Genomic DNA, 27,490 nt, shown 5'->3' with positions numbered 1-27,490 from the left:
TCCATTTGCGGTGCAATATACCTCCACTCTTTCCACATATGTGGTCCAATCCTCTTATCTCGTTATCAAAAACATCAATATTGCCAAAATTAGGCTCTCTTTCGCTATCAAAAGCATCCATATTGTCAGACTTAGGCATTTCAGAAAAGATATGGCGCTTCCCGCGCTTTTTTTTCTTTTCTGTAGCAAAGATATGGCGCTTCCCGCGCTTTCCCGCCGCTGCTGCCGATAACAACGCTGTTTACTGCGGTTTCCGTTCTCTTTATTTTTTTTTTTTTAATTTACTGTTGGAGACTCGTTCCCGCCGGAGGTCTGAACGCTGACCTGCTTGCTGCGCCGGCCGTCTCCCGAGTGCTCCCTTCCAGTCCGTTATTGCTTGCCTCCGATTTCGCTGCCTGTCTCAGCTGTAGAGCCCGCCGCTGGAGCCCCAGCCTTACGCCCAGGAAGGATTAGCGCAGTACCTGCCACCAGCTTGGCCAGCTGGTGAAAACACAGCTTTTCTCACTCCCTTGAGTCTTCTGGACGCCCGAGGAATCGATGTCCTTGAGGTGCTGCCGAATTGCAGGTAAGTCCGTTTCAACTTCGTCGCCACTGTAGTGTCCGTGTGTTGATAAAGACACTGAAGACAGGAGTTGGTTCATAGGTATTTACTAAGCAAAGTCTGGGGGGGGGTTTCTAAAGGATATACACAATACACAGGCTTATATAGCCCAAGTGGCAATTACCGGCATTACGCACACCTGGGGCTCTTAAAGGCACATACACCACAAGGGCCAAGTAGCAATTGAGTTTGCTTTGGGTTTTTGTTGTTTCTGCCCAATATCACAGATATTTTTCCTTTTGCTTAGCGACGATTGTGTTGGGTCGAATTCTTTGTGTTACGCTGTCACTGTCCTGGGGCTGGTTATTGTTAGTAGTGTTAGTAGTTACTTCACTGAGTCCCAGGACTAGTTGACTGAGGGTATTCTTCTTTATGGTCCTCTCTTGGCATTTCAGAGCTTCGTAATGATAGCACTGGGGAGAGTGTACAGACCCCGGTATACACTGGGGGAGAGTGTTCAGACACCGGTATACACTGGGGGACAGTGTACAGACCCCGGTATACATTGGGGAGAGTGTACAGACCCCGGTACACACTGGGGGAGAGTGTACAGACCCCGGTACACACTGGAGGAGAGTGTACAGATCCCGGTATAATCTGGGGGAGAGTGTACAGACCCGAGGATACACTGGGGGAGAGTGTACAGACCCCAGTATAAAATGGGGGAGAGTGTACAGACCCTAGTATACACTGGGGGAGAGTGTACAGACCCCGGTACACAATTCACAATTCACAATTCAAATCGCTTTATTGGCATGATAAGTTACATCTTATGTTGCCAAAGCATCAAAATACATTTATGGTTGAGCACATAAACGCAGTTCTATTCATACAGTGTATAAACAGGTATATCCCTGAGTGTATAAATATACATTCGCATTGTTTATATATATTCATTTCTTAGTTTACTGGTTGTCCCTCTGTTCATGGCAAGCTGTAACATAGTGTGCCGCCAGTGTTACACAGCTTCTCTCCTCTCCCAGTAGGAATGGGAGTTTTTGGTTGTCATTCAGATTTCTGAATTCAGGGCATATTTGTGAGAATCTTTGGTAGAAATTCTCCCTGATGTCCTGATATTTTCCACAGGCTGTGAGGAAGTGCATCTCTGTCTCCACCACTCCCTGACTGCAGTGAGAGCATATCCTGTCCTCTCTTGGCAGCCTGGTCTGCCTGTGTCTGCCTTTTTCGATCGCTAGGCTATGTTCGCTAAGTCTGTACCTTGTCAAGGTTCTTCTTAGTTTGTTATCCTTTACCATGGTCAGGTAATCAGCTATGTTGTATTGTCTGTTTAGGGCCAAGTAGCAATTGAGTTTGCTTTGGGTTTTTGTTGTTTCTGCCCAATATGTCAGATATTTTTCCTTTTGCTTAGCGACGATTGTGTTGGGTCGAATTCTTTGTGTTACCCTGTCACTGTCCTGGGACTGGTTATTGTTAGTATTGTTAGTAGTTACTTCACTGAGTCCCAGGACTAGTTGACTGAGGGCATTCTTCTTTATGGTCAGCTCTTGGCATTTCAGGGCGTCGTAGTGATAGCATTGGGGGTTGCTCATTTGTAGGTGATTCCAAAATTTGGTGGCTCTTTTTTGGAGAGTGATTATTAATGGATATTGGCCTAGTTCCGCCCTGCATGCATTGTTTACTGTTTTCCTTTGAGTCCGGAGGATACTTTTACAGAATTCTGCATGTAGGATCTCAATTGGGTGTTTGTCCCATTTTGCGAATTCTTGTTGAGTTAGCGGTCCCCATACTTCACTGCCATAGAGTGCAATTGGTTCAATTACTGATTTGAAAATTTTGAGCCAAATGCTAATTGGGATTTCTATTTGGATTGATTTTTTTGATGGCATAGAAAGCCCTTCTTGCTTTCTCTTTCAGTTCATTCACAGCCAGTTTGAAGTTTCCCGTAGAACTGATTTTTTAAGCCCAAGTATGTGTAGTTAGTGGTTTGTTCAATTTTGGTTGTTCCTACTGTGAAATTTATTTTGGGTCCCTGATGTTTGGATCTTTGCTGGAACACAAGGACTTTGGTTTTTTGGGGATTTATTGTCAGGGCCCAAGTCTGGCAGTATGACTCCAGCAGGTCCAGGTTCTGCTGTAGACCCTCTTTAGTTGGTGGCAGCAGAACCAGGTCGTCTGCATAGAGGAGGAATTTAACCGTGGATTCATATAGGGTGAGGCCGGGTGCTGTAGATTGTTCAAGTAGTTTTGCCAATCCATTTATGTAAATATTAAAGAGTGTCGGTGAGATTGGCGAGCCCTGCGTCACCCCCCGCCCCTGTGGGAAGTATTTTGTTTGTTTGTCTCCAATTTTAACTGCACATTTGTTGTTTGTATACATTGATTTAATTACATCATATGTTTTCCCTCCTACCCCGCTTTCGATAAGTTTCAGGAATAAACCGTCATGCCAGATGGAGTCGAAAGCTTTCTGGAAATCTACAAAGCATGCGTAGATTTTGCTTTTGTTATGGTGAACGTGTTTGTCAATTAGGGTTTGTAGGGTGAAGATATGATCGGATGTTCTATAGTTTGGCAGGAATCCAATTTGGCTTTTACTCAAGACATTGTGCTCCTCAAGGAAGTTTATAAGTCTTTTGTTTATGATGCTACAGAATACCTTCCCCAGGTTACTGTTTACACAGATGCCTCGATAGTTGTTTGGGTCGATTTTGTCCCCACTTTTGTATATGGGCGTTATGAGTCCTTTGTTCCAGATATCAGGGAAATAACCGACACTCAGAACCAAGTTGAAGAGTTTTAGGATAGCCAGTCTCATTTTGTTGTCTGTGTGTTTAATCATCTCGTTTAGTATGCCGTCTGTCCCGCAGGCTTTTCCTGGTCGCAGGTCCTTGAGTTTTTCAAGAAGTTCTTTTTCTGTTATTATGGCGTCCAGCGGGTTTTGGTTATCTTTTATGGCCATTTCTAGCTTTTCCAGTTTTTTGCATATTTGGTGTTGCTCTGGTCTTAGTGTGTTTTTCTGGTATAATTTTTCAAAGTGGTTTACCCATGTGTCCCCATTTTGAATGGCCAAATCGTCGTGTTGTTTTTTGTGTAGTGTTTTCAAGTTTTCCCAGAAACAATTGGAATCACTGGAGGAGAGTGTACAGATACCGGTATACACTGGGGGAGAGTGTACAGACCCCAGTATACACTGGGGAGATTGTACAGACCCCAGTATACACTGGGGAGAGTGTACAGACCCCAGTATACACTGGGGAGAGTGTACAGACCCCAGTATACAATGGGGGAGAGTGTACAGACCCCGGTATACACTGGGGGAGAGAGTACAGACCCCGGTATACACTGGGGGAGAGTGTACAGACCCCGGTACACACTGGGGGAGAGTGTACAGACCCCGGTACACACTGGAGGAGAGTGTACAGACCCCAGTATACACTGGGGGAGAGTGTACAGACCCCGGTACACATTGGGGCAGAGTGTACAGACCCTGGTACACACTGGAGGAGAGTGTACAGATACCGGTATACACTGGGGGAGAGTGTACAGACCCCAGTATACAATGGGGGAGAGTGCACAGACCCCGGTATACACTGGGGGAGAGTGTACTGACCCCAGTACACACTGGGGGAGAGTGTACAGACCCCTGTATACACTGGGGGAGAGTTCCAGCAAAGATCCAAACATCAGGGACCCAAAATAAATTTCACAGTAGGAACAACCAACATTGAACAAACCACTCACTACACATACTTAGGCTTAAAAATCAGTTCTACGGGGAACTTCAAACTGGCTGTGAATGAACTGAAAGAGAAAGCAAGAAGGGCTTTCTATGCCATCAAAAAATCAATCCAAATAGAAATCCCAATTAGCATTTGGTTCAAAATTTTCAAATCAGTAATTGAACCAATTGCACTCTATGGCAGTGAGGTATGGGGACCGCTAACACAACAAGAATTTGCAAAATGGGACAAACACCCAATTGAGATCCTACATGCAGAATTCTGTAAAAGTATCCTCCGGACACAAAGGAAAACAGTAAACAATGCATGCAGGGCGGAACTAGGCCAATATCCATTAATAATCACTATCCAAAAAAGAGCCACCAAATTTTGGAATCACCTACAAATGAGCAACCCCCAATGCTATCACTACGACGCCCTGGAATGCCAAGAGCTGACCATAAAGAAGAATACCCTCAGTCAACTAGTCCTGGGACTCAGTGAAGTAACTACTAACAATACTAACAATAACCAGTCCCAGGACAGTGACAGGGTAACACAAAGTATTCGACCCAACACAATCGTCGCTAAGCAAAAGGAAAAATACCTGACATGTTGGGCAGAAACAACAAAAACCCAAAGCAAACTCAATTGCTACTTGGCCCTAAACAGACAATACAACATAGCTGATTACCTGACCATGGTAAAGGATAACAAACTGAGAAGAACCTTGACAAGGTACAGACTTAGCGAACATAGCCAAACGATCGAAAAAGGCAGACACAGGCAGACCAGGCTGCCAAGAGAAGACAGGATATGCTCTCACTGCAGTCAGGGAGTAGTTGAGACAGAGATGCACTTCCTCACAGCCTGTGGAAAATATCAGGGCATCAGGGAGAATTTCTACCAAAAATTCTCACAAATATGCCCTGAATTAAGAAATCTGAATGACAACCAAAAACTCCCATTCCTACTGGTGGAGGAGAGAAGCTGTGTAACACTGGTGGCACACTATGTTACAGCTTGCCATGAACAGAGGGACAACCAGTAAACTAAGAAAAGTGTATATATAAACAATGCGAATGTATATTTATACACTCAGGGATATACCTGTTTATACACTGTATGAATAGAACTGCGTTTATGTGTTCAACCATAAATGTATTTTGATGCTTTGGCAACATAAGATGTACCTTATCATGCCAATAAAGCGATTTGAATTTGAATTTGAATTTGAGTGTACAGACCCCAGTATACACTGGGGGAGAGTGTACAGACCCCGGTACACACTGGAGGAGAGTGTACAGATACTGGTATACACTGGGGGAGAGTGTACAGACCACAGTATACAGTGGGGAGATTGTACAGACCCCAGTATACACTGGGGAGAGTGTACAGACCCCAGTATACACTGGGGAGAGTGTACAGACCCCGGTATACACTGGGGGAGAGTGTCCAGACACCGGTATACACTGGGGGAGAGTGTACAGACTCCGGTATACATTGGGGAGAGTGTACAGACCCCGGTACACACTGGGGGAGAGTGTACAGACCCCAGCATACATTGTGGGAGAGTGTACAGACCCCAGTATACACTGGGGGAGAGTGTACAGACCCCGGTACACACTGGGGGAGAGTGTACTGACCCCAGTATACACTGGGGTAGAGTGTACAGGCCCCGGTATACACTGGGGGAGAGTGTACAGACCCCGGTATACACTGGGGGAGAGTGTACAGACCCCGGTATACACTGGGGGAGAGTGTACAGACCCCGGTATACAATACAATACAATACAATACAAATCGCTTTATTGGCATGATAAGGTACATCTTATGTTGCCAAAGCATCAAAATACATTTATGGTTGAACACATAAACGCGGTTCCATTCATACAGTGTATAAACAGGTATATCCCTGAGTTTATAAATATATTTTCGCCTTGTTTATATATACTCTTGTCTTAGTTTACTGGTTGTCCCTCTGTTCATGGCAAGCTGTAACATAGTGTGCCGCCAGTGTTACACAGCTTCTCTCCTCCCCCAGTAGGAATGGGAGTTTTTGGTTGTCAGTCAGATTTCTGAATTCAGGGCATATTTGTGAGAATTTTTGATAGAAATTCTCTCTGATGCCCTGATATTTTCCACAGGCTGTGAGGAAGTGCATCTCTGTCTCAACTACTCCCTGACTGCAGTGAGAGCATATCCTGTCTTCTCTTGGCAGCCTGGTCTGCCTGTGTCTGCCTTTTTCGATCGCAAGGCTATGTTCGCTAAGTCTGTACCTTGTCAAGGTTCTTCTCAGTTTGTTATCCTTTACCATGGTCAGGTAATCAGCTATGTTGTATTGTCTGTTTAGGGCCAAGTAGCAATTGAGTTTGCTTTGGGTTTTTGTTGTTTCTGCCCAATATGACAGATATTTTTCCTTTTGCTTAGCGACGATTGTGTTGGGTCGAATTCTTTGTGTTACCCTGTCACTGTCCTGGGACTGGTTATTGTTAGTATTGTTATTAGTTACTTTATTGAGTCCCAGGACTAGTTGACTGAGGGTATTCTTCTTTATGGTCAGCTCTTGGCATTTCAGGGCGTCGTAGTGATAGCATTGGGGGTTGCTCATTTGTAGGTGATTCCAAAATTTGGTGGCTCTTTTTTGGATAGTGATTATTAATGGGTATTGGCCTAGTTCCGCCCTGCATGCGTTGTTTACTGTTTTCCTTTGAGTCCGGAGGATACTTTTACAGAATTCCGCATGTAGGATCTCAATTGGGTGTTTGTCCCATTTTGCAAAATCTTGTTGTGTTAGTGGTCCCCAGACCTCACTGCCATAGAGTGCAATTGGTTCAATTACTGATTTGAAAATTTTGAGCCAAATGCTAATTGGGATTTCTATTTGGATTGATTTTTTGATGGCATAGAAAGCCCTTCTTGCTTTCTCTTTCAGTTCATTCACAGCCAGTTTGAAGTTTCCCGTAGAACTGATTTTTAAGCCCAAGTATGTGTAGTGAGTGGTTTGTTCAATTTTGGTTGTTCCTACTGTGAAATTTATTGTGGGTTAGGGTTAGGGTTAGGGTGTACAGACCCCGGTACACACTGGAGGAGAGTGTACAGATACCGGTATACACTGGGGGAGAGTGTACAGACCCCGGTATACACTGGGGGAGAGTGTACATACCCTGGTATACACTGGGAGAGAGTGTACAGACCCCAGCATACACTGGGGGAGAGTGTACAGACCCCGGTATACACTGGGGGAGAGTGTACAGACCCCGGTATACACTGGGGAGAGTGTACAGACCCCAGTACAAACTGGGGGAGAGTGTACAGACCCTGGTACACACTGGAGGAGAGTGTACAGATACCGGTATACACTGGGGGAGAGTGTACAGACCCCAGTATACAATGGGGGAGAGTGTACAGACCCCGGTATACACTGGGGGAGAGTGTACAGACCCCGGTACACACTGGGGGAGAGTGTACAGACCCCTGTATACACTGGGGGAGAGAGTACAGACCCCGGTACACAGTGGGGGAGAGTGTGCAGACCCCGGTACACACTGGGGTTGAGTGTACAGACACCAGTATACACTGCGGGAGAGTGTACAGACCCCAGTATACACTGGGGAGATTGTACAGACCCCAGTATACACTGGGGAGAGTGTACAGACCCCAGTATACACTGGGGAGAGTGTACAGACCCCGGTATACACTGGGGGAGAGTGTACAGACCCCAGTATACACTGGGGGAGAGTGTACAGACCCCGGTACACACTGGGGGAGAGTGTACAGACCCCGGTACCCACTGTGGGAGAGTGTACAGACCCCGGAACACATTGGAGGAGAGTGTACAGATCCCGGTATACACTGGGGGAGAGTGTACAGACCGCAGTATACACTGGGGGAGAGTGTACAAACCCCAGTATACAATGGGGGAGAGTGTACAGACCCCGGTATACACTGGGGGAGAGTGTACAGACCCCGGCACACACTGGGGGAGTGTGTACAGACCCCGGTACACACTGGAGGAGTGGGTACAAATACCGGTATTCACTGGGGGAGAGTGTACATACCCAAGTATACAATACAATACAATACAAATCGCTTTATTGGCATGATAAGGTACATCTTATGTTGCCAAAGCATCAAAATACATTTATGGTTGAACACATAAACGCGGTTCCATTCATACAGTGTATAAACAGGTATATCCCTGAGTTTATAAATATACATTCGCCTTGTTTATATATACTCTTGTCTTAGTTTACTGGTTGTCCCTCTGTTCATGGCAAGCTGTAACATAGTGTGCCGCCAGTGTTACACAGCTTCTCTCCTCCCCCAGTAGGAATGGGAGTTTTTGGTTGTCAGTCAGATTTCTGAATTCAGGGCATATTTGTGAGAATTTTTGGTAGAAATTCTCTCTGATGCCCTGATATTTTCCACAGGCTGTGAGGAAGAGCATCTCTGTCTCAACTATTCCCTGACTGCAGTGAGAGCATATCCTGTCTTCTCTTGGCAGCCTGGTCTGCCTGTGTCTGCCTTTTTCGATCGCTAGGCTATGTTCGCTAAGTCTGTACCTTGTCAAGGTTCTTCTCAGTTTGTTATCCTTTACCATGGTCAGGTAATCAGCTATGTTGTATTGTCTGTTTAGGGCCAAGTAGCAATTGAGTTTGCTTTGGGTTTTTGTTGTTTCTGCCCAATATGACAGATATTTTTCCTTTTGCTTAGCGACGATTGTGTTGGGTCGAATTCTTTGTGTTACCCTGTCACTGTCCTGGGACTGGTTATTGTTAGTATTGTTATTAGTTACTTTATTGAGTCCCAGGACTAGTTGACTGAGGGTATTCTTCTTTATGGTCAGCTCTTGGCATTTCAGGGCGTCGTAGTGATAGCATTGGGGGTTGCTCATTTGTAGGTGATTCCAAAATTTGGTGGCTCTTTTTTGGATAGTGATTATTAATGGGTATTGGCCTAGTTCCGCCCTGCATGTGTTGTTTACTGTTTTCCTTTGAGTCCGGAGGATACTTTTACAGAATTCCGCATCTAGGATCTCAATTGGGTGTTTGTCCCATTTTGCAAAATCTTGTTGTGTTAGTGGTCCCCAGACCTCACTGCCATAGAGTGCAATAGGTTCAATTACTGATTTGAAAATTTTGAGCCAAATGCTAATTGGAATTTCTATTTGGATTGATTTTTTGATGGCATAGAAAGCCCTTCTTGCTTTCTCTTTCAGTTCATTCACAGCCAGTTTGAAGTTTCCCGTAGAACTGATTTTTAAGCCCAAGTATGTGTAGTGAGTGGTTTGTTCAATTTTGGTTGTTCCTACTGTGAAATTTATTGTGGGTCCATGTTGTTTGGATCTTTGCTGGAACACAAGGACTTTGGTTTTTTGGGGATTTATTGTCAGGGCCCAAGTCTGGCAGTACGACTCCAGCAGGTCCAGGTTCTGCTGTAGACCCTCCTTAGTTGGTGACAGCAGAACCAGGTCGTCGGCATAGAGGAGGAATTTAACCTTGGATTCATATAGGGTGAGGCCGGGTGCTGTAGATTGTTCAAGTAGTTTTGCCAATCCATTCATGTAAATATTAAAGAGTGTCGGTGAGATTGGCGAGCCCTGCGTCACCCCCCGCCCCTGTGGGAAGTATTTTGTTTGTTTGTCTCCAATTTTAACTGCACATTTATTGTTTGTATACATTGATTTAATTACATCATATGTTTTACCTCCTACCCCGCTTTCGATAAGTTTCAGGAATAAACCGTCATGCCAGATGGAGTCGAAAGCCTTCTGGAAATCTACAAAGCATGCGTAGATTTTGCTTTTGTTATGGTGAACGTGTTTGTCAATTAGGGTCTGTAGGGTGAAGATATGATCGGATGTTCTATAGTTTGGCAGGAATCCAATTTGGCTTTTACTCAAGACATTGTGCTCTTCAAGGAAGTTTATAAGTCTTTTGTTTATGATGCTACAGAATACCTTCATAGTAACATAGAGATAGGAACAGGAGTAGGCCATTCGGCCCTTCGAGCCTGCTCCGCCATTCAATGAGATCATGGCTGATCCTCGTCTGAGATCATAGCTGATCTTACCAGTTCAGTACCCCGTCCCCGCCTTTTCTCCGTAACCCTTAATCCCCTTAGCCTTCAGAAATATATCCAATTCTCTCTTGAAAATATTTATTGAATTTGCCTTCACAGCCCTCTGTGGCAGGGAATTCCACAGGCTCACCACTCTTTGAGTGAAGAAATTCTTCCTCATCTCTGTTTTAAATGATTTGCCCGCTATTTTTAGACTGTGGCCCCTGGTTCTGTGCTCCCTGGCCATTGGAAACATTCTCTCTGAATTCAGCCTGTCCAGGCCTGCCATAATTTTATATGTTTCGATGAGATCCCCTCTCAATCTTCTAAACTCCAGTGAGTACAAGCCCAAACTATTTAATCTCTCTTCGTAGGTCATTCCCGCCATTCCAGGTATCAGCCTGGTGAATCGCCGTTGCACTCTTTCCATGGCAAGAACATCCTTCCGCAGATGGGGCGACCAAAACTGTACACAATACTCCAGATGCGGTCTCACCAGCACCTTGTACAGCTGTAGTAAGGTATCCCTATTCCTACACTCGAACCCCCTTGATATGAAGGCCAACATACCATTTGCCTTCTTAATCGCCTGTTGCACCTGCATGCTCTCCTTCAGTGACTGGTGCACAAGAACACCCAGGTCCCTCTGCACTTCCCCATCTCCCAATCTATTGCCATTTAGATAATAATCTACCCTCCTGTTTTTACCCCCAAAGTGGATAACCTCGCATTTATCCACATTATAGTGCATCTGCCACGTATCCGCCCATTCCCCCAACCTGTCCAAATCGCACTGTAGCCTCCTGACATCCTCATCAGAGCCCACCCCTCCTCCTAGTTTAGTGTCGTCAGCGAATTTGGAAATATTGCATCCAATTCCCTGATCCAGATCATTTATATATATTGTGAACAGCTGGGGTCCCAGGACAGATCCTTGCGGCACCCCGCTGGTCACTGCCTGCCACTCTGAAAACGAGCCGTTTATTCCAACTCTCTGTTTTCTATCCGCCAGCCAGTTCTCTATCCACGTTAATACTTTGCCCCCAATCCCATGAGCCTTAATTTTGCATGACAATCTTTTGTGTGGAACCTTATCGAAGGCTTTCTGGAAGTCAAGGTACACCACATCCACTGGCTCTCCCCCATCTATTTTACCAGTTACTTCCTCAAAAAATTCCAGCAGATTAGTCAAACACGATTTACCCTTTGTAAATCCATGTTGACTCTGTCCGATCCTTTCCCCATTTGTCAAGTGCTCCGCTATTTTATCCTTAATAATGGACTCTAGCATTTTGCCCACAACCGATGTAAGGCTTACTGGTCTATAATTCCCTGCTTTCTCTCTACCCCCCTTTTTAAATATTGGGGTAACATTAGCTACCCTCCAATCCACGGGTACTGTTCCCGAGTCAATGGAGTTCCGGAAGATGATCCTTAGAGCATCTGCTATCTCCAGGGCCACCTCCTTAAGTACCCTAGGATGTAGTTTATCAGGCCCCGGGGATTTGTCGGCCTTCAGTCCCCTCAACTTACCCAACACCATATCCCTAGAGATACTAATTTCTGTCAGCTCCTCCCTCTCATTAGTCCCTATGTTTGCCGATATTCCTGGGAGGTTATTTGTGTCCTCCTTTGTGAATACAGAACCAAAGTATGAGTTTAATTGGTCTGCCATTTCCTTATTCTCCATTATATATTCTCCCGAATCGGACTGCAGGGGACCGACTTGGGATTTTACCAGTCTTTTCCTCCTGATATACCGATAAAAGCTTTTGCAGTCTGTCTTTATTTTTGCTGCAAGTTTACTTTCGTATTCTATTTTCCCCTTCCTGATTAATCCCTTTGTCCTCTTCTGCTGTATCCTGTACTGCCCCCAATCTTCCGGTCTGGTGCTTTTTTTTGCCAGTTGATATGCCCTTTTTTTTGATTTTATGCTGTCCCTAATTTCCCTCGTTATCCACGGTTGAGTCACCTTTTTAGGTTTATTTTTATGCCAAACCGGTATAAACATGTTCTGGAATTCTTCCATTCTATCTTTGAATGCTTGCCATTGTCTATCCACTGTCCCAGGTTACTGTTTACACAGATGCCTTGATAGTTGTTTGGGTCGATTTTGTCCCCACTTTTGTATATGGGTGTTTTGAGTCCTTTGTTCCAGATGTCAGGGAAATAACCGACACTCAGAACCAAGTTGAAGAGTTTTAGGATAGCCAGTTTCAGTTTGTCGTCTGCGTGTTTAATCATCTCGTTTAGTATGCCGTCTGTCCCGCAAGCTTTTCCTGGTCGCAGGTCCTTGAGTTTTTCAAGAAGTTCTTTTTCTGTTATTATGGCGTCTAGCGGGTTTTGGTTATCTTTTACGGCCATTTCAAGCTTTTCCAGTTTTTTGCGTATTTGGTGTTGCTCTGGTCTTAGTGTGTTTTTCTGGTATAATTTTTCAAAGTGGTTTACCCATGTGTCCCCATTTTGAATGGACAAATCGTCGTGTTGTTTTTTGTGTAGTGTTTTCAAGTTGTCCCAGAAACAATTCGACTCAATGGATTCCTCCATGGAGCTGAGTGTATTCTTAATAAATTGCTCTTTTTTGGTCCTGAGTGTGTTTCTGTATTGTGTTAGCGTCTGACAATAAGTAAGGCGTAATTCCTCGTTTTCTGGATGTCTGTGTTTTTGGTTTGATAATTTTCTAAGTTTTTTCCTCATGTTATGGCAATCATGGTCAAACCATTTTTCATAGTTTTTTGTTTTGGGTTTGTTCTTGCGAGCTTTCAAGTTTGCATTTGTTGCCAAATTATCAAAAATATTGTTTAGTTTACTAACTGCCCGGTTTACGCCTTCTTTATTGTGAGTGTATATGTTATCCAGAAAGGTGTCTAAGAGAGCTTGAGTTGATGCATTGCTAATTGTTTTCTGGTATTTTTCCGTGTCATTTTTGGCCCATCTGTACGATTTTTTGGTGTTGTACAGTTTACTGGGTTGTGTTTCTATGTTGTTTGTTTCTGTCTTTTTGAGAAACATAGTAATTTGGCTGTGATCTGACAGTGTTGTTTGTGGTTTGACTGTGAATGCTCTGAAAGAGGATGGGTCCAAGTCTGTAATCATATAGTCTACTGTGCTGCAGCCAAGAGGTGAGCAGTAGGTCGATCTTCCTAGGAGGTCTCCTATGAACCTACCATTGACAATGTACAGACCCAGGTTTCGACAGAGCTGTAGTAGCTGTTTTCCGTTGGTATTTGACTGCTTGTCGCAGTTATGCCTGTATGGAAGGGAAGGGATGTCAAAGTGGTTATTCCCGAATACGTAATTGTTTCCCTGATTATTGGTGAAGTCTGGTCCTTCGCCCGTTCTTGAATTGAGGTCCCCACAGATCAACACGTTCCCCTGGTCCTGGTATTGGATAATTTCCCCCTCCATGTTGGAGAAGGTGTCCTCTTTGTAGTACGGGGAATCGATTGGAGGGATATAAAGTGCGCAAATGTAAACATCTTGGGTGTTTGAGATAATCTCCCTCTCAAGTTTGAGCCACATATGGTTTTCGCCCTTTTTTATAAATTTGATGTAATTCTTAAGTTCTGTTTTAAACCAGATCAGTATGCCTCCGGAGTCTCTGCCTTGGGTTACACTTGGTAATTTATTGGAGGGGACCACTAGCCCAGTGTACCCTTGGGGACAGCCGGTGTGTCCTTTTCCTTTATACCAAGTTTCCTGTAAAATGATAATATCTAGATCTTTAGTTTCCTCTATGAACTCTGGGGTCCTACTTTTCACTTCTCGCACTGAAGAGCGTAGACCTTGGATATTCCAGGTCGAAATATATAAGGATTTCATGTTAAGTTTTATCTTTTTCTATGATAGGTTAAAGAGTGGTACGTGTTTGTCGTGTCTAAGTGTGGGAAAAAAAAGATCACATCAGTTGTCTACAAAAGTTAATACAATTTGGTTACATTTCTTTCTATTAATTAGTCCTTGATCCATAAGGCGGAAGTAGATGCTGCTGCACATCTGCTTATTGTCTCTTAATGGATTGTTTCTGTCTGAGGTATTGCGTACGTCCTGTGCATCTCTCCCTCTGTCTGGCTGGTAGCGGTCCTATTCCCCTGTGGGACAGGAGTGGTGCAGGTCTGATAATGTTGTTTTGCATGGGGATCCTCTCCGGTCTCGGTTGGTGTGGTGGTGGTCTTTGTAGTGTTCCTGATATGTACCCCGCTGATCTCTGGTGGTCGGGGGGGGGGTCCTCTTGGAGTCTGGGTATGGACCCGGTTAAAAGCGACGTCCTTCAGGGCTTTAGCAAAGATCGATATTTTTTGCCTTTGGATGTGGACGTGGTCGTAAAGACATTCTTCATCGAGGGTGGGGTGTTGGGCCAGGTGTACGTTGTGGTTTGATTCGCAGTCTCTTGCTATGCTGGCATTTATCTCATGAATTGTGTTGTTGTTGAAGTCTGTTCTCGGCAATATTGTGGAAACAGTGATTCTAGTGTTTGGAAATGTACTGCTTGCCTTCCTAATCATTTCTCTGAGCGATGTTGCTACCTCTTTCTGTTTGGCCTTTAGGTCATTTGTGCCCGTGTGTATTATTATGTGTTGGGGGGAGCCTAATCTGGCTTTGGTCAGCCATCCCATGGCTCTGTCTGTTGTTGGGCACCAAATCTTTTCTATTTTACTTCTAGGGAAGAGCTTTTTCTCCCATAGAAATTTCCCATTTGAGTCTATGAGTATTACGACGTCAGCCTTGTTTGTGTTTACTGTCTGGTGGCTTTCGCCTGGACTCATAGTGTGTGTGCTGGGCTGGGGTGTCTGGTGTGTGCATACCTCTTGTGAGCGGCTCGCTTGTGGTTCCATGGTGGTGGGGGAAGATTGCGAGTCAGTATGCTGGTCGGTCTGTGTGGCACCCCTTGTATTGTGTGTCTGTTGCTTTTGTTCCGTGTGGGAGTGCAGCCGTTCCGTCCGGCTCTGTCTTGTCTTATCTCTAGTCTCTGGTTGCTGGTCTAATGGTGTTTTCTCTCCTCTATGGCTCTCTTCTTTTTCCTGCAGCTCTTTCACCTGATTCTTAAGTAGACTCACCTGGTTATCAAGTCTATTCAGCTCTCTCTTGTGTCTCTCCCTCTCCTGCTTTTGTTTGTCATTCAATTTGAGGACCTCCTCTCTAAGTTTAACCATCTCTATCTCTAATTGATTAAATTTATCTTTTGGTTGTATCTGGCTGTGTGATCCCGGGGTATGTGTCTGGTCGGCCCTGGAAGGCTCACTCACTTCCTGGCTAAGCTGGTCGGCCCTGGAAGGCTCACTTACTTCCTGGCTATGCTGCTCTTCTCTTGGTGGGCTGGGAATGGTAGGGGAACTATGTGTGGCTTCCTCCGTGGTAGTTATGCTGGGGTTTGTCAGTTGTATCGTGTGGCTGTGGTTCCCCGGGGTTAGTGTCTGGTTTGAACTGTGTGGCTCGTTCATCCCTTGACCATGCAGATTTTCTCCTGGTAAGTTGTCAATGTTGGGGGGAGTGCGGGCCACTCTGGGGCTGTTCATTCCCCTCGTAGTTGATCTTTTCAGTGTCCTGAAGGCCGTTGCCTTGCACTAATATTGTTCCGGTATTGTACGCGTTGACAGTCGTGATTGAACTGTCTCCTGGTGTGTTAATTTTCATTATGGACCCATTTGCGGTATTTTTTAGCTTAACACTGGTATAGTGTGATTTTATTGCTCTGATCCAAGCCGCTGGCTGATCTGAGTAGAATATGAGGTTACTTTTTGTCCCATTGTTGTAACAGTCAGTAAAGAGAGTTTCTGGTTTTTCTCTCATCTGAGCATGCTTGATCGTTTTTATAGCTTTTTTTGTGGTGTTGGGGGGAATCTGGAAGCGGGGCTGTTGTGGATCTTCTGATTCGCTCATTTTTGGTAAAGTATTGTTGATCTTGAATAAGCTTTTCTGGGGCCCCGGGTTTGGTGTTACCCTCTCCCTGTTCGCGAACTTTCCCGGTCCCCCTCTCCGACCCCGTGGTCCCTGGGCCTCGGATCCTGGGTTCACCCTTCTCAGGTCTGAGTCTGTGAGCCGCTGTTTCCCGGTGCCTTCGGGCTGTTCCCCTCCCCCTCAGAGGTCTCTGGGCCTCTGTTTCAGCCTGGCTCCTCGGGCCTTTCCCTGGGCCTCCCTCCCCGGGCCCTGTACTCATGGTCTTGGTTGCGAGCCTTCTGGTTGCTCTCCTTCTCCTCAGAGGTCTCTGTGCCTGCTGGCCTGGCTCCTCGGGCCTTTCCCGTGCTGGATTGTTGGGCTGCGGCCCGAGTCCCCTCGGCTGTGCCGATTGCTGGATTTCCGGGCTGCGTTCCGAATCTCCTCGGCTGTGCCGATTTCTGGGATGCGGCCCGAGTCCTCTCCGCTGTGCCGATTGCCGGGCTGCGTTCCGGATCTCCTCGGCTGTGCCGATTTCTGGGATGTGGCCCGAGTCCTCTCCGCTGTGCCGATTGCCGGGCTGCGTTCCGGATCTCCTCGGCTGTGCCGATTTCTGGGATGCGGCCCGAGTCCTCTCCGCTGTGCCCGTTGCCGGGCTGCGTTCCGATTTCTGGGATGCGGCCCGAGTCCCCTCGGCTGTGCCGGTTGCTAGACTGCTGGGCTGCGGCCCGAGTCACCTCGCCTCCTCGAACTCGGTCCCGATGCCGAGTGTACAGACCCCAGTGTACACTGCGGAGAGTGTACAGACCCCAGTATTCACTGGGGAGAGTGTACAGACCCCACTATACACTGGGGAGCGTGCACAGACCACGGTACGCACTGGGGGAGAGTGTACAGACCCCGTTAGACACTGGGGGAGAGTGTACAGACCCCGGTATACACTGGGGGTGAGTGTACAAACCCTGGTTAACACTGTGGGAGAGTGTACAGACCCCGGTATACACTGGGGGAGATTGTACAGAATCCCGGTATTCACTGGGGGAGAGTGTACAGACCCCAGTATACACTGGGGGAGAGTGTACAGACCCTGGTATACACTGGGGAGAGTGTACAGACCCTGGTATGCACTGGGGGAGAGTGTACAGACCACAGTATACACTGGGGAGATTGTACAGCCCCCGATACACACTGGGGAGAGTGTACAGACCCTGGTATATCCTGGAGGAGAGTGTACAGATCCCGGTATACACTGGGGGAGAGTGTACAGACCTCGGTATACACTGGGGGAGAGTGTACAGACCCCGGTATACACTGGGGGAGAGTGTACAGACCCCAGCATACACTGGGGGAGAGTGTACAGACACCAGTATACACTGGGGGAGAGCGTACAGACCCCAGTATACACTGGGGAGACTGTACAGACGCCAGTATACACTGGGGAGAGTGTACAGACCCCAGTGTACACTGGGTGGGAATGTACAGACCCCGGTATACATTGGGGCAGACCCACAATACAGGGGGTGCCACACAGACCGACCAGCACACTGAAGCCCAGTCTGCCCCCACCACTTTGGAACCACAGCCGAGCCGCTCACAAGAGGAGCGCACACACCAGACATGACCCCCCCAATCCAACATGCAACCAGTGAGTCCAGGCGAAAGCCACCAGCCAGTAAACACCAACATGGCTGACATTGCAATACTCATAGACTCAAATGGGAAACACCTCCGGGTGAAAAAGCTATTCCCTAAACATAATGTAGCCAAGCACTGGTGCCCAAATTCAGACACAGCCCTGGAATTGCTGACCACAACCCAATTAGGCCCCCCTCAACACATCATCATACACACCGGTACAAATGATCTAGGGGCCCAGCAGGAGACAGTGGAAACGTCGCTCCGAACAGTGATCGAGAAGGCAAGCACCACCTTCCCAAACGCTAGAATCACTATTTCCACACTGTTGCCGAGAAAAGACTTTCACCACAGAACAATCCACAAGATAAATGCCAGCATAGCATGATACTGTGAACTAAAACAAAACGTGCACCTGGCCCAATACCCCACCCTAGATGTGAGATGTCTTGAAGACCACGTCCATCTCTACAAGGAGCTAGTACCGGTCTTTGCTAAGTCCCTGAAGGATGTCGCTCTTGACCGGGTTCACACCCAGACTCCAAGAGGAACAGAACACCCCCCCAGCCATCAGAGACCAGCGAGGTACAGCCCAGGACCAATACAGAGACCACCACCACACCAACCAGGACCAGAGAGGATCCCCACGTACATGCCATATGAGCACAGCACCAATGCCCGACCTGCACCACTCCTGCCCCTCAGGAGAGCAGGACCACCACAGCAGCAGGAACCCCAGCCCGACGGAGTGAGATGGGCACAGGACGTAAGCAATAAAGCAGGCAGAGACAATCCATTGAGAGACATAAAGCAGATGCTCAGCATCATCTGCTCCCGCCTTATGGATCAGGAAGCATAATGACATCATCTGCTCCCGCCTTATGGATCAGGAAGCATAATGACATCATCTGCTCCCGCCTTATGGATCAGGAAGTATAATGACATCATCTTCTCCTGCCTTATGGATCAGGAAGTATAATGACATCATCTGCTCCCGCCTTATGGATCAGGAAGTATAATGACATCATCTGCTCCCGCCTTATGGATCAGGAAGTATAATGACATCATCTGCTCCCGCCTTATGGATCAGGAAGTATAATGACATCATCTGCTCCCGCCTTATGGATCAGGAAGTATAACGACATCATCTGCTCCCGCCTTATGGATCAGGAAGTATAATGACATCATCTGCTCCCGCCTTATGGATCAGGAAGTATAACGACGAGCCCTTTCACTTTCTCACACCTGAAGAAAAAGGGTGTGACTGTTGGAAAGAGTTGCCGATATAAACTGTCAGTATTTATAGACACTTGAGGTGTTCTTTTTTCCCCCATTTAATACGACAAAGACACACACACCTATCACAGTAAAAGACCAATCTAAACATGAAATCCTTGTGCATCTCAACCTGGAATATCCAAGGCCAACACTCTTCTGTGCTGGGCCTAAAGAGCAGTTCCCCAGAGTTCCGAGATAAAATCAAAGATCTGGACATTATCATTTTGCAAGAGACATGGTGTAGAGGAGAAGGGCCCACTGGTTGTCCCCCTGGGTACACAGAGCTAGTGGTCCCTTCCAATAAACTACCAGGAGTAACCCAGGGCAGAGACTCTGGAGGCATACTGATTTGGTTTAAAGCAGAGCTTAGGAATTACATCGAATTTATAAAAAAGGGCGAAAACCACTTATGGCTCAAGATTCAGAAAGACATAATTTCTAGCATGCAAAATGTTTTCATTTGCGAACTCTACATCCCCATATAGAATCCCCGTACTTCAAAGAGGACACCTTCTCCAACATTGAGAGGGAGATTAACCATTACCAGGCCCATGGGAACGTGTTGATCTGTGGTGGCCTCAACTCAAGAACTGGTGAAGAACCAGACTTTATCAGTACACAGGGGAATAATTACATATTTGGGAATAACCAGTTTGATCTCCCTTTGCATTCACACAGGTGTAACTACGACAAACAGATCAATGCAAACGGAAAGCAGCTCCTGCAGCTCTGTCGAAGCCTGGGTCTGTACATCATCAATGGTAGGTTCATAGGAGACTCGCTAGGAAAACCGACCTATTCTTCACCTCTTGGCATCAGCACCGTAGACTATATGATTACAGATCTGGACCCATCCTCTTTCAGAACATTCACAGTCAAACCACTAACACCACTGTCAGATCACAGCCAAATTACTGCATATCTTAAAAGGGCAGAAACAACCAACACAGAAACACAGCCCAGTAAGCTGTACTACATTAAAAAATCCTACAGATGGGCCCAAAACAATACGGAAAAATACCAGAAAGCAATTAGCAGCCAATCAACTCAATCCCTCTTGGACAACTTCCTGGAAAACACATACACTCACAATAAAGAAGGCGTAAACCAGGCAGTGAATAACCTGAATAATATTTTTGATAATTTGGCAACAATGTCGAACTTGATATCTCGCAACAGTAAACACAAAACACAAAACCACGAAAAATGGTTTGATTCAGACTGTCATAACATGAGGAAAAAACTCAGAAAAATATCAAACCAAAAACACAGACAACCAGAAAACGAGGAACTACGCCTTGCTTATTGTCAGGCACTAACACAATATAAAAACACACTCAGAGTCAAGAAAGAACAGTATATTAAGAATAAACTCAGCTCCATTGAGGAATCCATTGATTCCAATTGTTTCTGGGACAACTGGAATACATTACACAAAAAGCAACGCGAAGAATTGCCCATTCAAAATGGAGACATACGGGAAAACCATTTTGAAAAATTATACCAGAAAAACACACTAAGCCCAGAGCAAGATCTAATATGCAAAGAATTGGAAAAGCTCGAACTGGCCATAAAAGACCAACAAAACCCATTAGACCACCCAATAACTGAAAAAGAGCTACTTGAAAAATTCAAGGACCTGCGACCAAGAAAAGCTTGCGGTGCAGATGGCATCCTAAACGAGATGATTAAACACACTGACGATAAAATGAAATTGGCTATCCTAAAACTCTTCAACTTGGCTCTGAGTGTCGGTTACTTCCCTGATATCTGGAACAAAGGACTCATAACGCCCATATACAAAAGTGGAGACAAAGTTGATCCAAATAACTATCGAGGCATCTGTGTGAACAGTAACCTGGGGAAGATATTCTGTAGTATTATAAACCAAAGACTTATAAATTTCCTTGAGGACCACAATATCTTGAGTAAAAGCCAAATAGGATTCTTACCAAATTATAGAACTTCGGAGCATATTTTCACCCTACACACCCTAATTGACAAACAAGTTCACCAAAACAAAAGCAAAATTTTTGCCTGCTTTATAGATTTCCAGAAGGCTTTCGATTCTATTTGGCACGACGGTCTATTCTTGAAACTTATTGAAAGTGGGGTAGGGGGAGAAACATATGATGCAATTAAATCAATGTATACAAACAATAAATGTGCAGGTAAAATTGGAGACAAACAAACAAAATATTTCTCACAGGGGCGTGGAGTGGCGCAGGGCTCGCCTATCTCACCGACACGCTTTAATATTTACATAAATGAATTGGCAAAACTACTTGAACAATATACAGCACCTGGCCTCGCCCTATATGACTCCAAGGTTAAATTCCTCCTCTATGCAGATGACCTGTTTCTGCTCTCACCAACTGAGGAGGGACTACAGCGGAACCTGGATCTGTTAGAGTCGTTCTGTCAGACCTGGGCCCTGACAATAAACCCCAAAAAACCCAAAGTTCTGGTGTTCCAGCAAAGATCCAGACATCAGGGACCCAGAATAAACTTCACAATAGGAGCAACTAAAATCGAACAAACTACAAATTACACATACCTAGGCCTAAAAATCAGTTCTACGGGAAACTTTCATTTGGCTGTGAATGAACTGAAAGAGAAAGAAAGAAGGGCTTTCTATGCCATCAAGAAGTCAACCCAAATAGAAATTCCAATTGTCATTTGGCTCAAAATTTTTTAATCAGTAATTGAACCAATTGCACTCTATGGCAGTGAGGTGTGGGGTCCGCTAACACAACAAGAATTCGCAAAATGGGACAAACACCCAATTGAAATCCTGCATGCAGAATTCTGTAAAAGTATCCTCCGGACTCAGAGGAAAACCGTAAACAATGCATGCAGGGCAGAACTAGGCCAATATCCACTACTAATTAATATCCAAAAACGAGCCATCAAATTTTGGAAACACCTAAAAATGAGCAACCCCCACTGCTATCATTACGATGCCTTGAAATGCCAAGAGATGATCATAGAGAAGAGTCCCCTCAGTCAACTAGTCCTGGGACTCAGTGAAGTAACTACCAACACTAATAATAATAACCAGCCCCAGGACAGTGACACCCTAGCACAGAGAATTCAACCCAACACAATTATCACTAAACAAAAGGAAAAATACATGACCTATTGGACAGAAACGACAAAAACCCCAAACAAACTCGATTGCTATTTGGCCCTAAACAGACAATACACCATGGCTGAATACCTGACCATGGTAAAGGATAGCAAACTGAGAAAAACCTTGACAATGTACAGACTTAGTGAACATAGCCTGGCCATCGAAAAAGGCAGACACAGGCAGACCTGGCTGCCAAGAGAGGACAGGATATGCTCTCACTGCAGTCAGGGAGTGGTGGAGACAGAGATGCACTTCCTCACAACTTGCGGAAACTATCAGGACATGAGGGAGAATTTCTACCCAAAATTCACAAAAATATGCCCTGAATTCAAAAATTTGAATGACCTCCAAAAACTCCCATATCTTTTGGGGGAACAGAGAAAATGTGTAACTATAGCGGCAAACTATGTTACAGCTTGCCACAAGCAGAGGGACAACCAGTGACACATTAAATCTAAGAAAAGATTATATGCATATTATATGTGCATATAGCATATAGCATATAGCTATGTATACATGGGTATACTGTATGTCTAGATCAGTGTTTATGTGGTCAATCATACATGTATTTCTGTGCTTTGACAACATAAGATGTATCTTGTCATGCCAATAAAGCAATTTGAATTGAATTGAATTGAATTGAATTGAGTGTACAGACCCCAGTATACACTGGGGGAGAGTGTACAGACCCCAGTATGCATTGCGGAGAGTGTACAGACCCCAGTATACACTGGGGAGAGTGTACAGACCCCGGTACACACTGGGGGAGAGTGTACAGACCCCGGTACACACTGGAGGAGAGTGTACAGATACCGGTATACACTGGGGGAGAGTGTACAGACCCCGGTACACACTGGGGAGAGTGTACAGACCCCGGTACACACTGGGGGAGAGTGTACAGACCCCGGTACACACTGGAGGAGAGTGTACAGATACCGGTATACACTGGGGGAGAGTGTACAGACCCCGGTACACACTGGGGAGAGTGTACAGACCCCGGTACACACTGGGGGAGAGTGTACAGACCCCGGTACACACTGGGGAGAGTGTACAGACCCCGGTACACACTGGGGGAGAGTGTACAGACCCCGGTACACACTGGAGGAGAGTGTACAGATACCGGTATACACTGGGGGAGAGTGTACAGACCCCAGTACACACTGGAGGAGAGTGTACAGATACCGGTATACACTGGGGGAGAGTGTACAGACCCCAATTTTACCAGGCACTCGAGGCCCGAGACTCCACGCTCCCCCACCTCCCCTTTGCTCACCCTCCTCTACCTGCCTAACCCCTCCCCTCACCTCCTTGCTCTCCGCACCTCTCTCCACCTCAACCCAGACCCCTTCCCATCTCCCCTCCTCTACCTTTCCCCCACATCCTCCACCACCACCTCCCCACCTCCCCCTCCCCAATTCCCCTCCTCTACCCCTTCCCCCACATCTCCCTCCCCCCACCTCATCCCCACCCCTTCCCCATCTCCCCATCTCTATCCCCCTTCCCCCATCTCTCCTCCTTACCCTCTTGCCCCATCCTCCCCCCCCCCCACCGAAGGGACCTCACCTTCAAGCTCCCGAGCTGCTGTTTCACCGTCTCCAGATCCGTGCCAATCACATCATCGGAGGCAATGGTCGTCTCTGCTGCAAGTAGCCAGTCAAACATCCTCTGAATGAAGGAAACAAAACCGGGGTCAAACCAACAATTACAGACCCCGGTATACACTGGGGGAGAGTGTACAGACCCCGGTACACACTGAGGGAGAGTGTACAGACCCCGGTACACACTGGGGGAGACTGTACAGACTGCGGTATACACTGGGGGAGAGTGTACAGACCCCGGTATACACTGGGGGAGAGTGTACAGACTGCGGTATACACTGAGGGAGAGTGTACAGACCCCGGTATACACTGGGGGAGAGTGTACAGACCCCGGTATACACTGGGGGAGAGTGTACAGACCCCGGTACACACTGGGGGAGAGTGTACAGACCCCGGTATACACTGAGGGAGAGTGTACAGACTGCGGTATACACTGGGGGAGAGTGTACAGACCCCGGTATACACTGAGGGAGAGTGTACAGACCCCGGTATACACTGAGGGAGAGTGTACAGACCCCGGTACACACTGAGGGAGAGTGTACAGACCCTGGTATACACTGGGGGAGAGTGTACAGACCCTGGTATACACTGGGGGAGAGTGTACAGACCCTGGTATACACTGGGGGAGAGTGTACAGACCCCGGTATACACTGGGGAGAGTGTACAGACTGCGGTATACACTGGGGGAGAGTGTACAGACCCCGGTATACACTGAGGGAGAGTGTACAGACCCCGGTATACACTGAGGGAGAGTGTACAGACCCCGGTACACACTGAGGGAGAGTGTACAGACCCTGGTATACACTGGGGGAGAGTGTACAGACCCTGGTATACACTGGGGGAGAGTGTACAGACCCTGGTATACACTGGGGGAGAGTGTACAGACCCCGGTACACACTGGGGGAGAGTGTACAGACCCCGGTATACACTGAGGGAGAGTGTACAGACCCCGGTACACACTGGGGGAGACTGTACAGACTGCGGTATACACTGGGGGAGAGTGTACAGACCCCAGTATACACTGGGGGAGAGTGTACAGACCCTGGTATACACTGGGGGAGACTGTACAGACCCCGGTACACACTGGGGGAGAGTGTACAGACCCCGGTATACACTGAGGGAGAGTGTACAGACCCTGGTATACACTGGGGAGAGTGTACAGACCCCGGTATACACTGGGAGAGATGTACGAACCCCAGTACACACTGGGGGAGAGTGTACAGACCCTGGTATACACTGGGGAGAGTGTACAGACCCCGGTACACACTGAGGGAGAGTGTACAGACCCCGGTACACACTGGGGGAGAGTGTACAGACTGCGGTATACACTGGGGGAGAGGGTACAGACCCTGGTATACACTGGGGGAGAGTGTACAGACTGCGGTATACACTGGGGGAGAGTGTACAGACCCCGGTACACACTGAGGGAGAGTGTACAGACCCTGGTATACACTGGGGGAGAGTGTACAGACCCCGGTATACACTGGGGGAGAGTGTACAGACTGCGGTATACACTGGGGGAGAGGGTACAGACTGCGGTATACACTGGGAGAGATGTACGAACCCCAGTACACACTGGGGGAGAATGTACAGACTGCGGTATACACTGGGAGAGATGTACGAACCCCAGTACACACTGGGGGAGAATGTACAGACTGCGGTATACACTGAGGGAGAGTGTACAGACCCCGGTATACACTGAGGGAGAGTGTACAGACTGCGGTATACACTGGGGGAGAGTGTACAGACTGCGGTATACACTGGGGGAGACTGTACAGACCCCGGTACACACTGAGGGAGAGTGTACAGACCCTGGTATACACTGGGGGAGAGTGTACAGACTGCGGTATACACTGGGGGAGAGTGTACAGACCCTGGTATACACTGGGAGAGATGTACGAACCCCAGTACACACTGGGGGAGAATGTACAGACCCCATTATACACTGGGGGAGAGTGTACAGACCCCGGTACACACTGGGGGAGATGTACCAACCCCAGTATACACTGGGGGAGTGTACAGACCCTGGTACACACTGGGGAGAGTGTACAGACCCTGGTATACACTGGGGGAGAGTGTACAGACCCCGGTATACACTGGGGGAGAGTGTACAGACCCCGGTATACACTGGGGAGAGTGTACAGACCCTGGTATACACTGGGGGAGAGTGTACAGACCCTGGTATACACTAGGGGAGAGTGTCCCAACCCCGGTACACACTGGGAAGAGTGTACAGACCACGGTATACACTGGGGGAGAGTGTACAGACGCTGGTATACACTGGGGGAGAGTGTACAGACGGAAATTTGTCAAACATGACTTCCCCTTCATGAAACCATGCTGAGTTTGTCCTATTAAATTATGTTTATCCAAATGTCCCGTTACTGTCTCCTTAAAATGGACTCTAACATTTTACCAACCACAGATGTTAGGCTAACAGGTCTATAGTTTCCAGCCTTCTGCATCCTACCATTTTTAAATAAGTGTCTTACATTAGCAGTTTTCCAATCTGCCGGGACCTTTGCTGAGTCCAGGGAGTTTTGGAAAATTATTACCAATGCATCCACAATCCCTACCGCCACTTCCCTCAAGACCCTAGGATGTAAGCCATCAGATCCAGGCGATTTATCCGGCTTAAGTCCCATTATTTTACAAGTACCACTTCCTTAGTGATTTTAATCATATTTAGCTCCTCTCCCCCTAGAGCCCCCTGTTTGTCCAGTGTTGGGATATTCTTAGTGTCCTCTACCATAAAGACTGATACAAAATATTTGTTCAGCGTTTTTGCCATCTCCATGTTTCCCACCATTAATTTCCCATTGGCAGCATTCTCTTCTCTAGTGAAGACAGATGCAAAGTCCTCAGTTAGTGCCTCAGCCATGCTCTCTGCCTCCTCAAGAAGATCTCCTTTTTGGTCCCTAATCGGCCCCACCCCCTTCCTATCACTTCACACTTCCCTACATTACATTTCACCTGCCATGTGACCAAACCCCCAACCCAGACACTTTACTGTGCACCCCCTTCCTCTAAATACATTACTGGCCCAATCCCCCTCCCCCTCATTTGATACCTTCACTGCCTCCTGGTGTTGCAGTGCCGCAAGAAGAGCCTCTTCAATATGATCGCAGGACTCGCTCCAGACCTTATTCAAGTTGATGAAGATGGAGTCTACCTGAGGAGGGAGGGTGGGAGAACACAAATATCAATGAAGATTTTTCAGTGCACAGATACTCACCTTGAGTCTGTGGGGATTTGATCTGGAGTCTGTGGGGATTCGGTTGGAGTCTGTGGGGATTCCATTGGAGTCTGTAGGGATTCTGTCGGCGTCTGTGCTCTGACAATGGACCACAGTTTGTGTCTGAAGTTTTCTGGAGGTTCTTAAAGAACAATGGTGTTAAGCATTACACATCTGCCCCATATCATCCAGCCACTAATGGATTGGCCGAGAGGTTTGTTCAAACATTCAAGAAGGCTATCAAGGCAATGTGTAATGAAGATATACCCCTACAACACAAGGTGGACAACTTCTTGTTTGCCTACCGGAATGCGACACATGCGGTTACCAACCAAACTCCAGCCATGATGTTCTTCAATCGAAGACTACGATGCCGCTTGGATTTGGTTAAGC

General features: G+C 46.7%; 1 protein-coding gene across 1 annotated transcript in view; it reads right to left on the bottom strand.

Annotated features, from left to right (window-relative positions):
• Positions 1 to 27,490, bottom strand: part of macf1b (microtubule actin crosslinking factor 1b) — a 565,261-nt gene that overhangs the window by 306,491 nt on the left and 231,280 nt on the right. Inside the window, exons 15-16 of the mRNA XM_085987168.1 lie at positions 26,933 to 27,034; positions 23,828 to 23,929 (exon numbers count right to left, since the gene is read on the bottom strand). Coding sequence (XP_085843294.1) covers positions 23,828 to 23,929; positions 26,933 to 27,034 — 204 coding nt within the window. The remainder of the gene's footprint in view (positions 1 to 23,827; positions 23,930 to 26,932; positions 27,035 to 27,490) is intronic.

Source organism: Somniosus microcephalus, chromosome 5, assembly GCF_052327205.1.
Source record: "Somniosus microcephalus isolate GS21.2 chromosome 5, FLI_Smic_1.0, whole genome shotgun sequence".
Classification (NCBI taxonomy): domain Eukaryota; kingdom Metazoa; phylum Chordata; class Chondrichthyes; order Squaliformes; family Somniosidae; genus Somniosus; species Somniosus microcephalus.
Note: the sequence above shows the minus strand (reverse complement) of the source record. Positions and strands in the feature narration are given on the sequence as shown.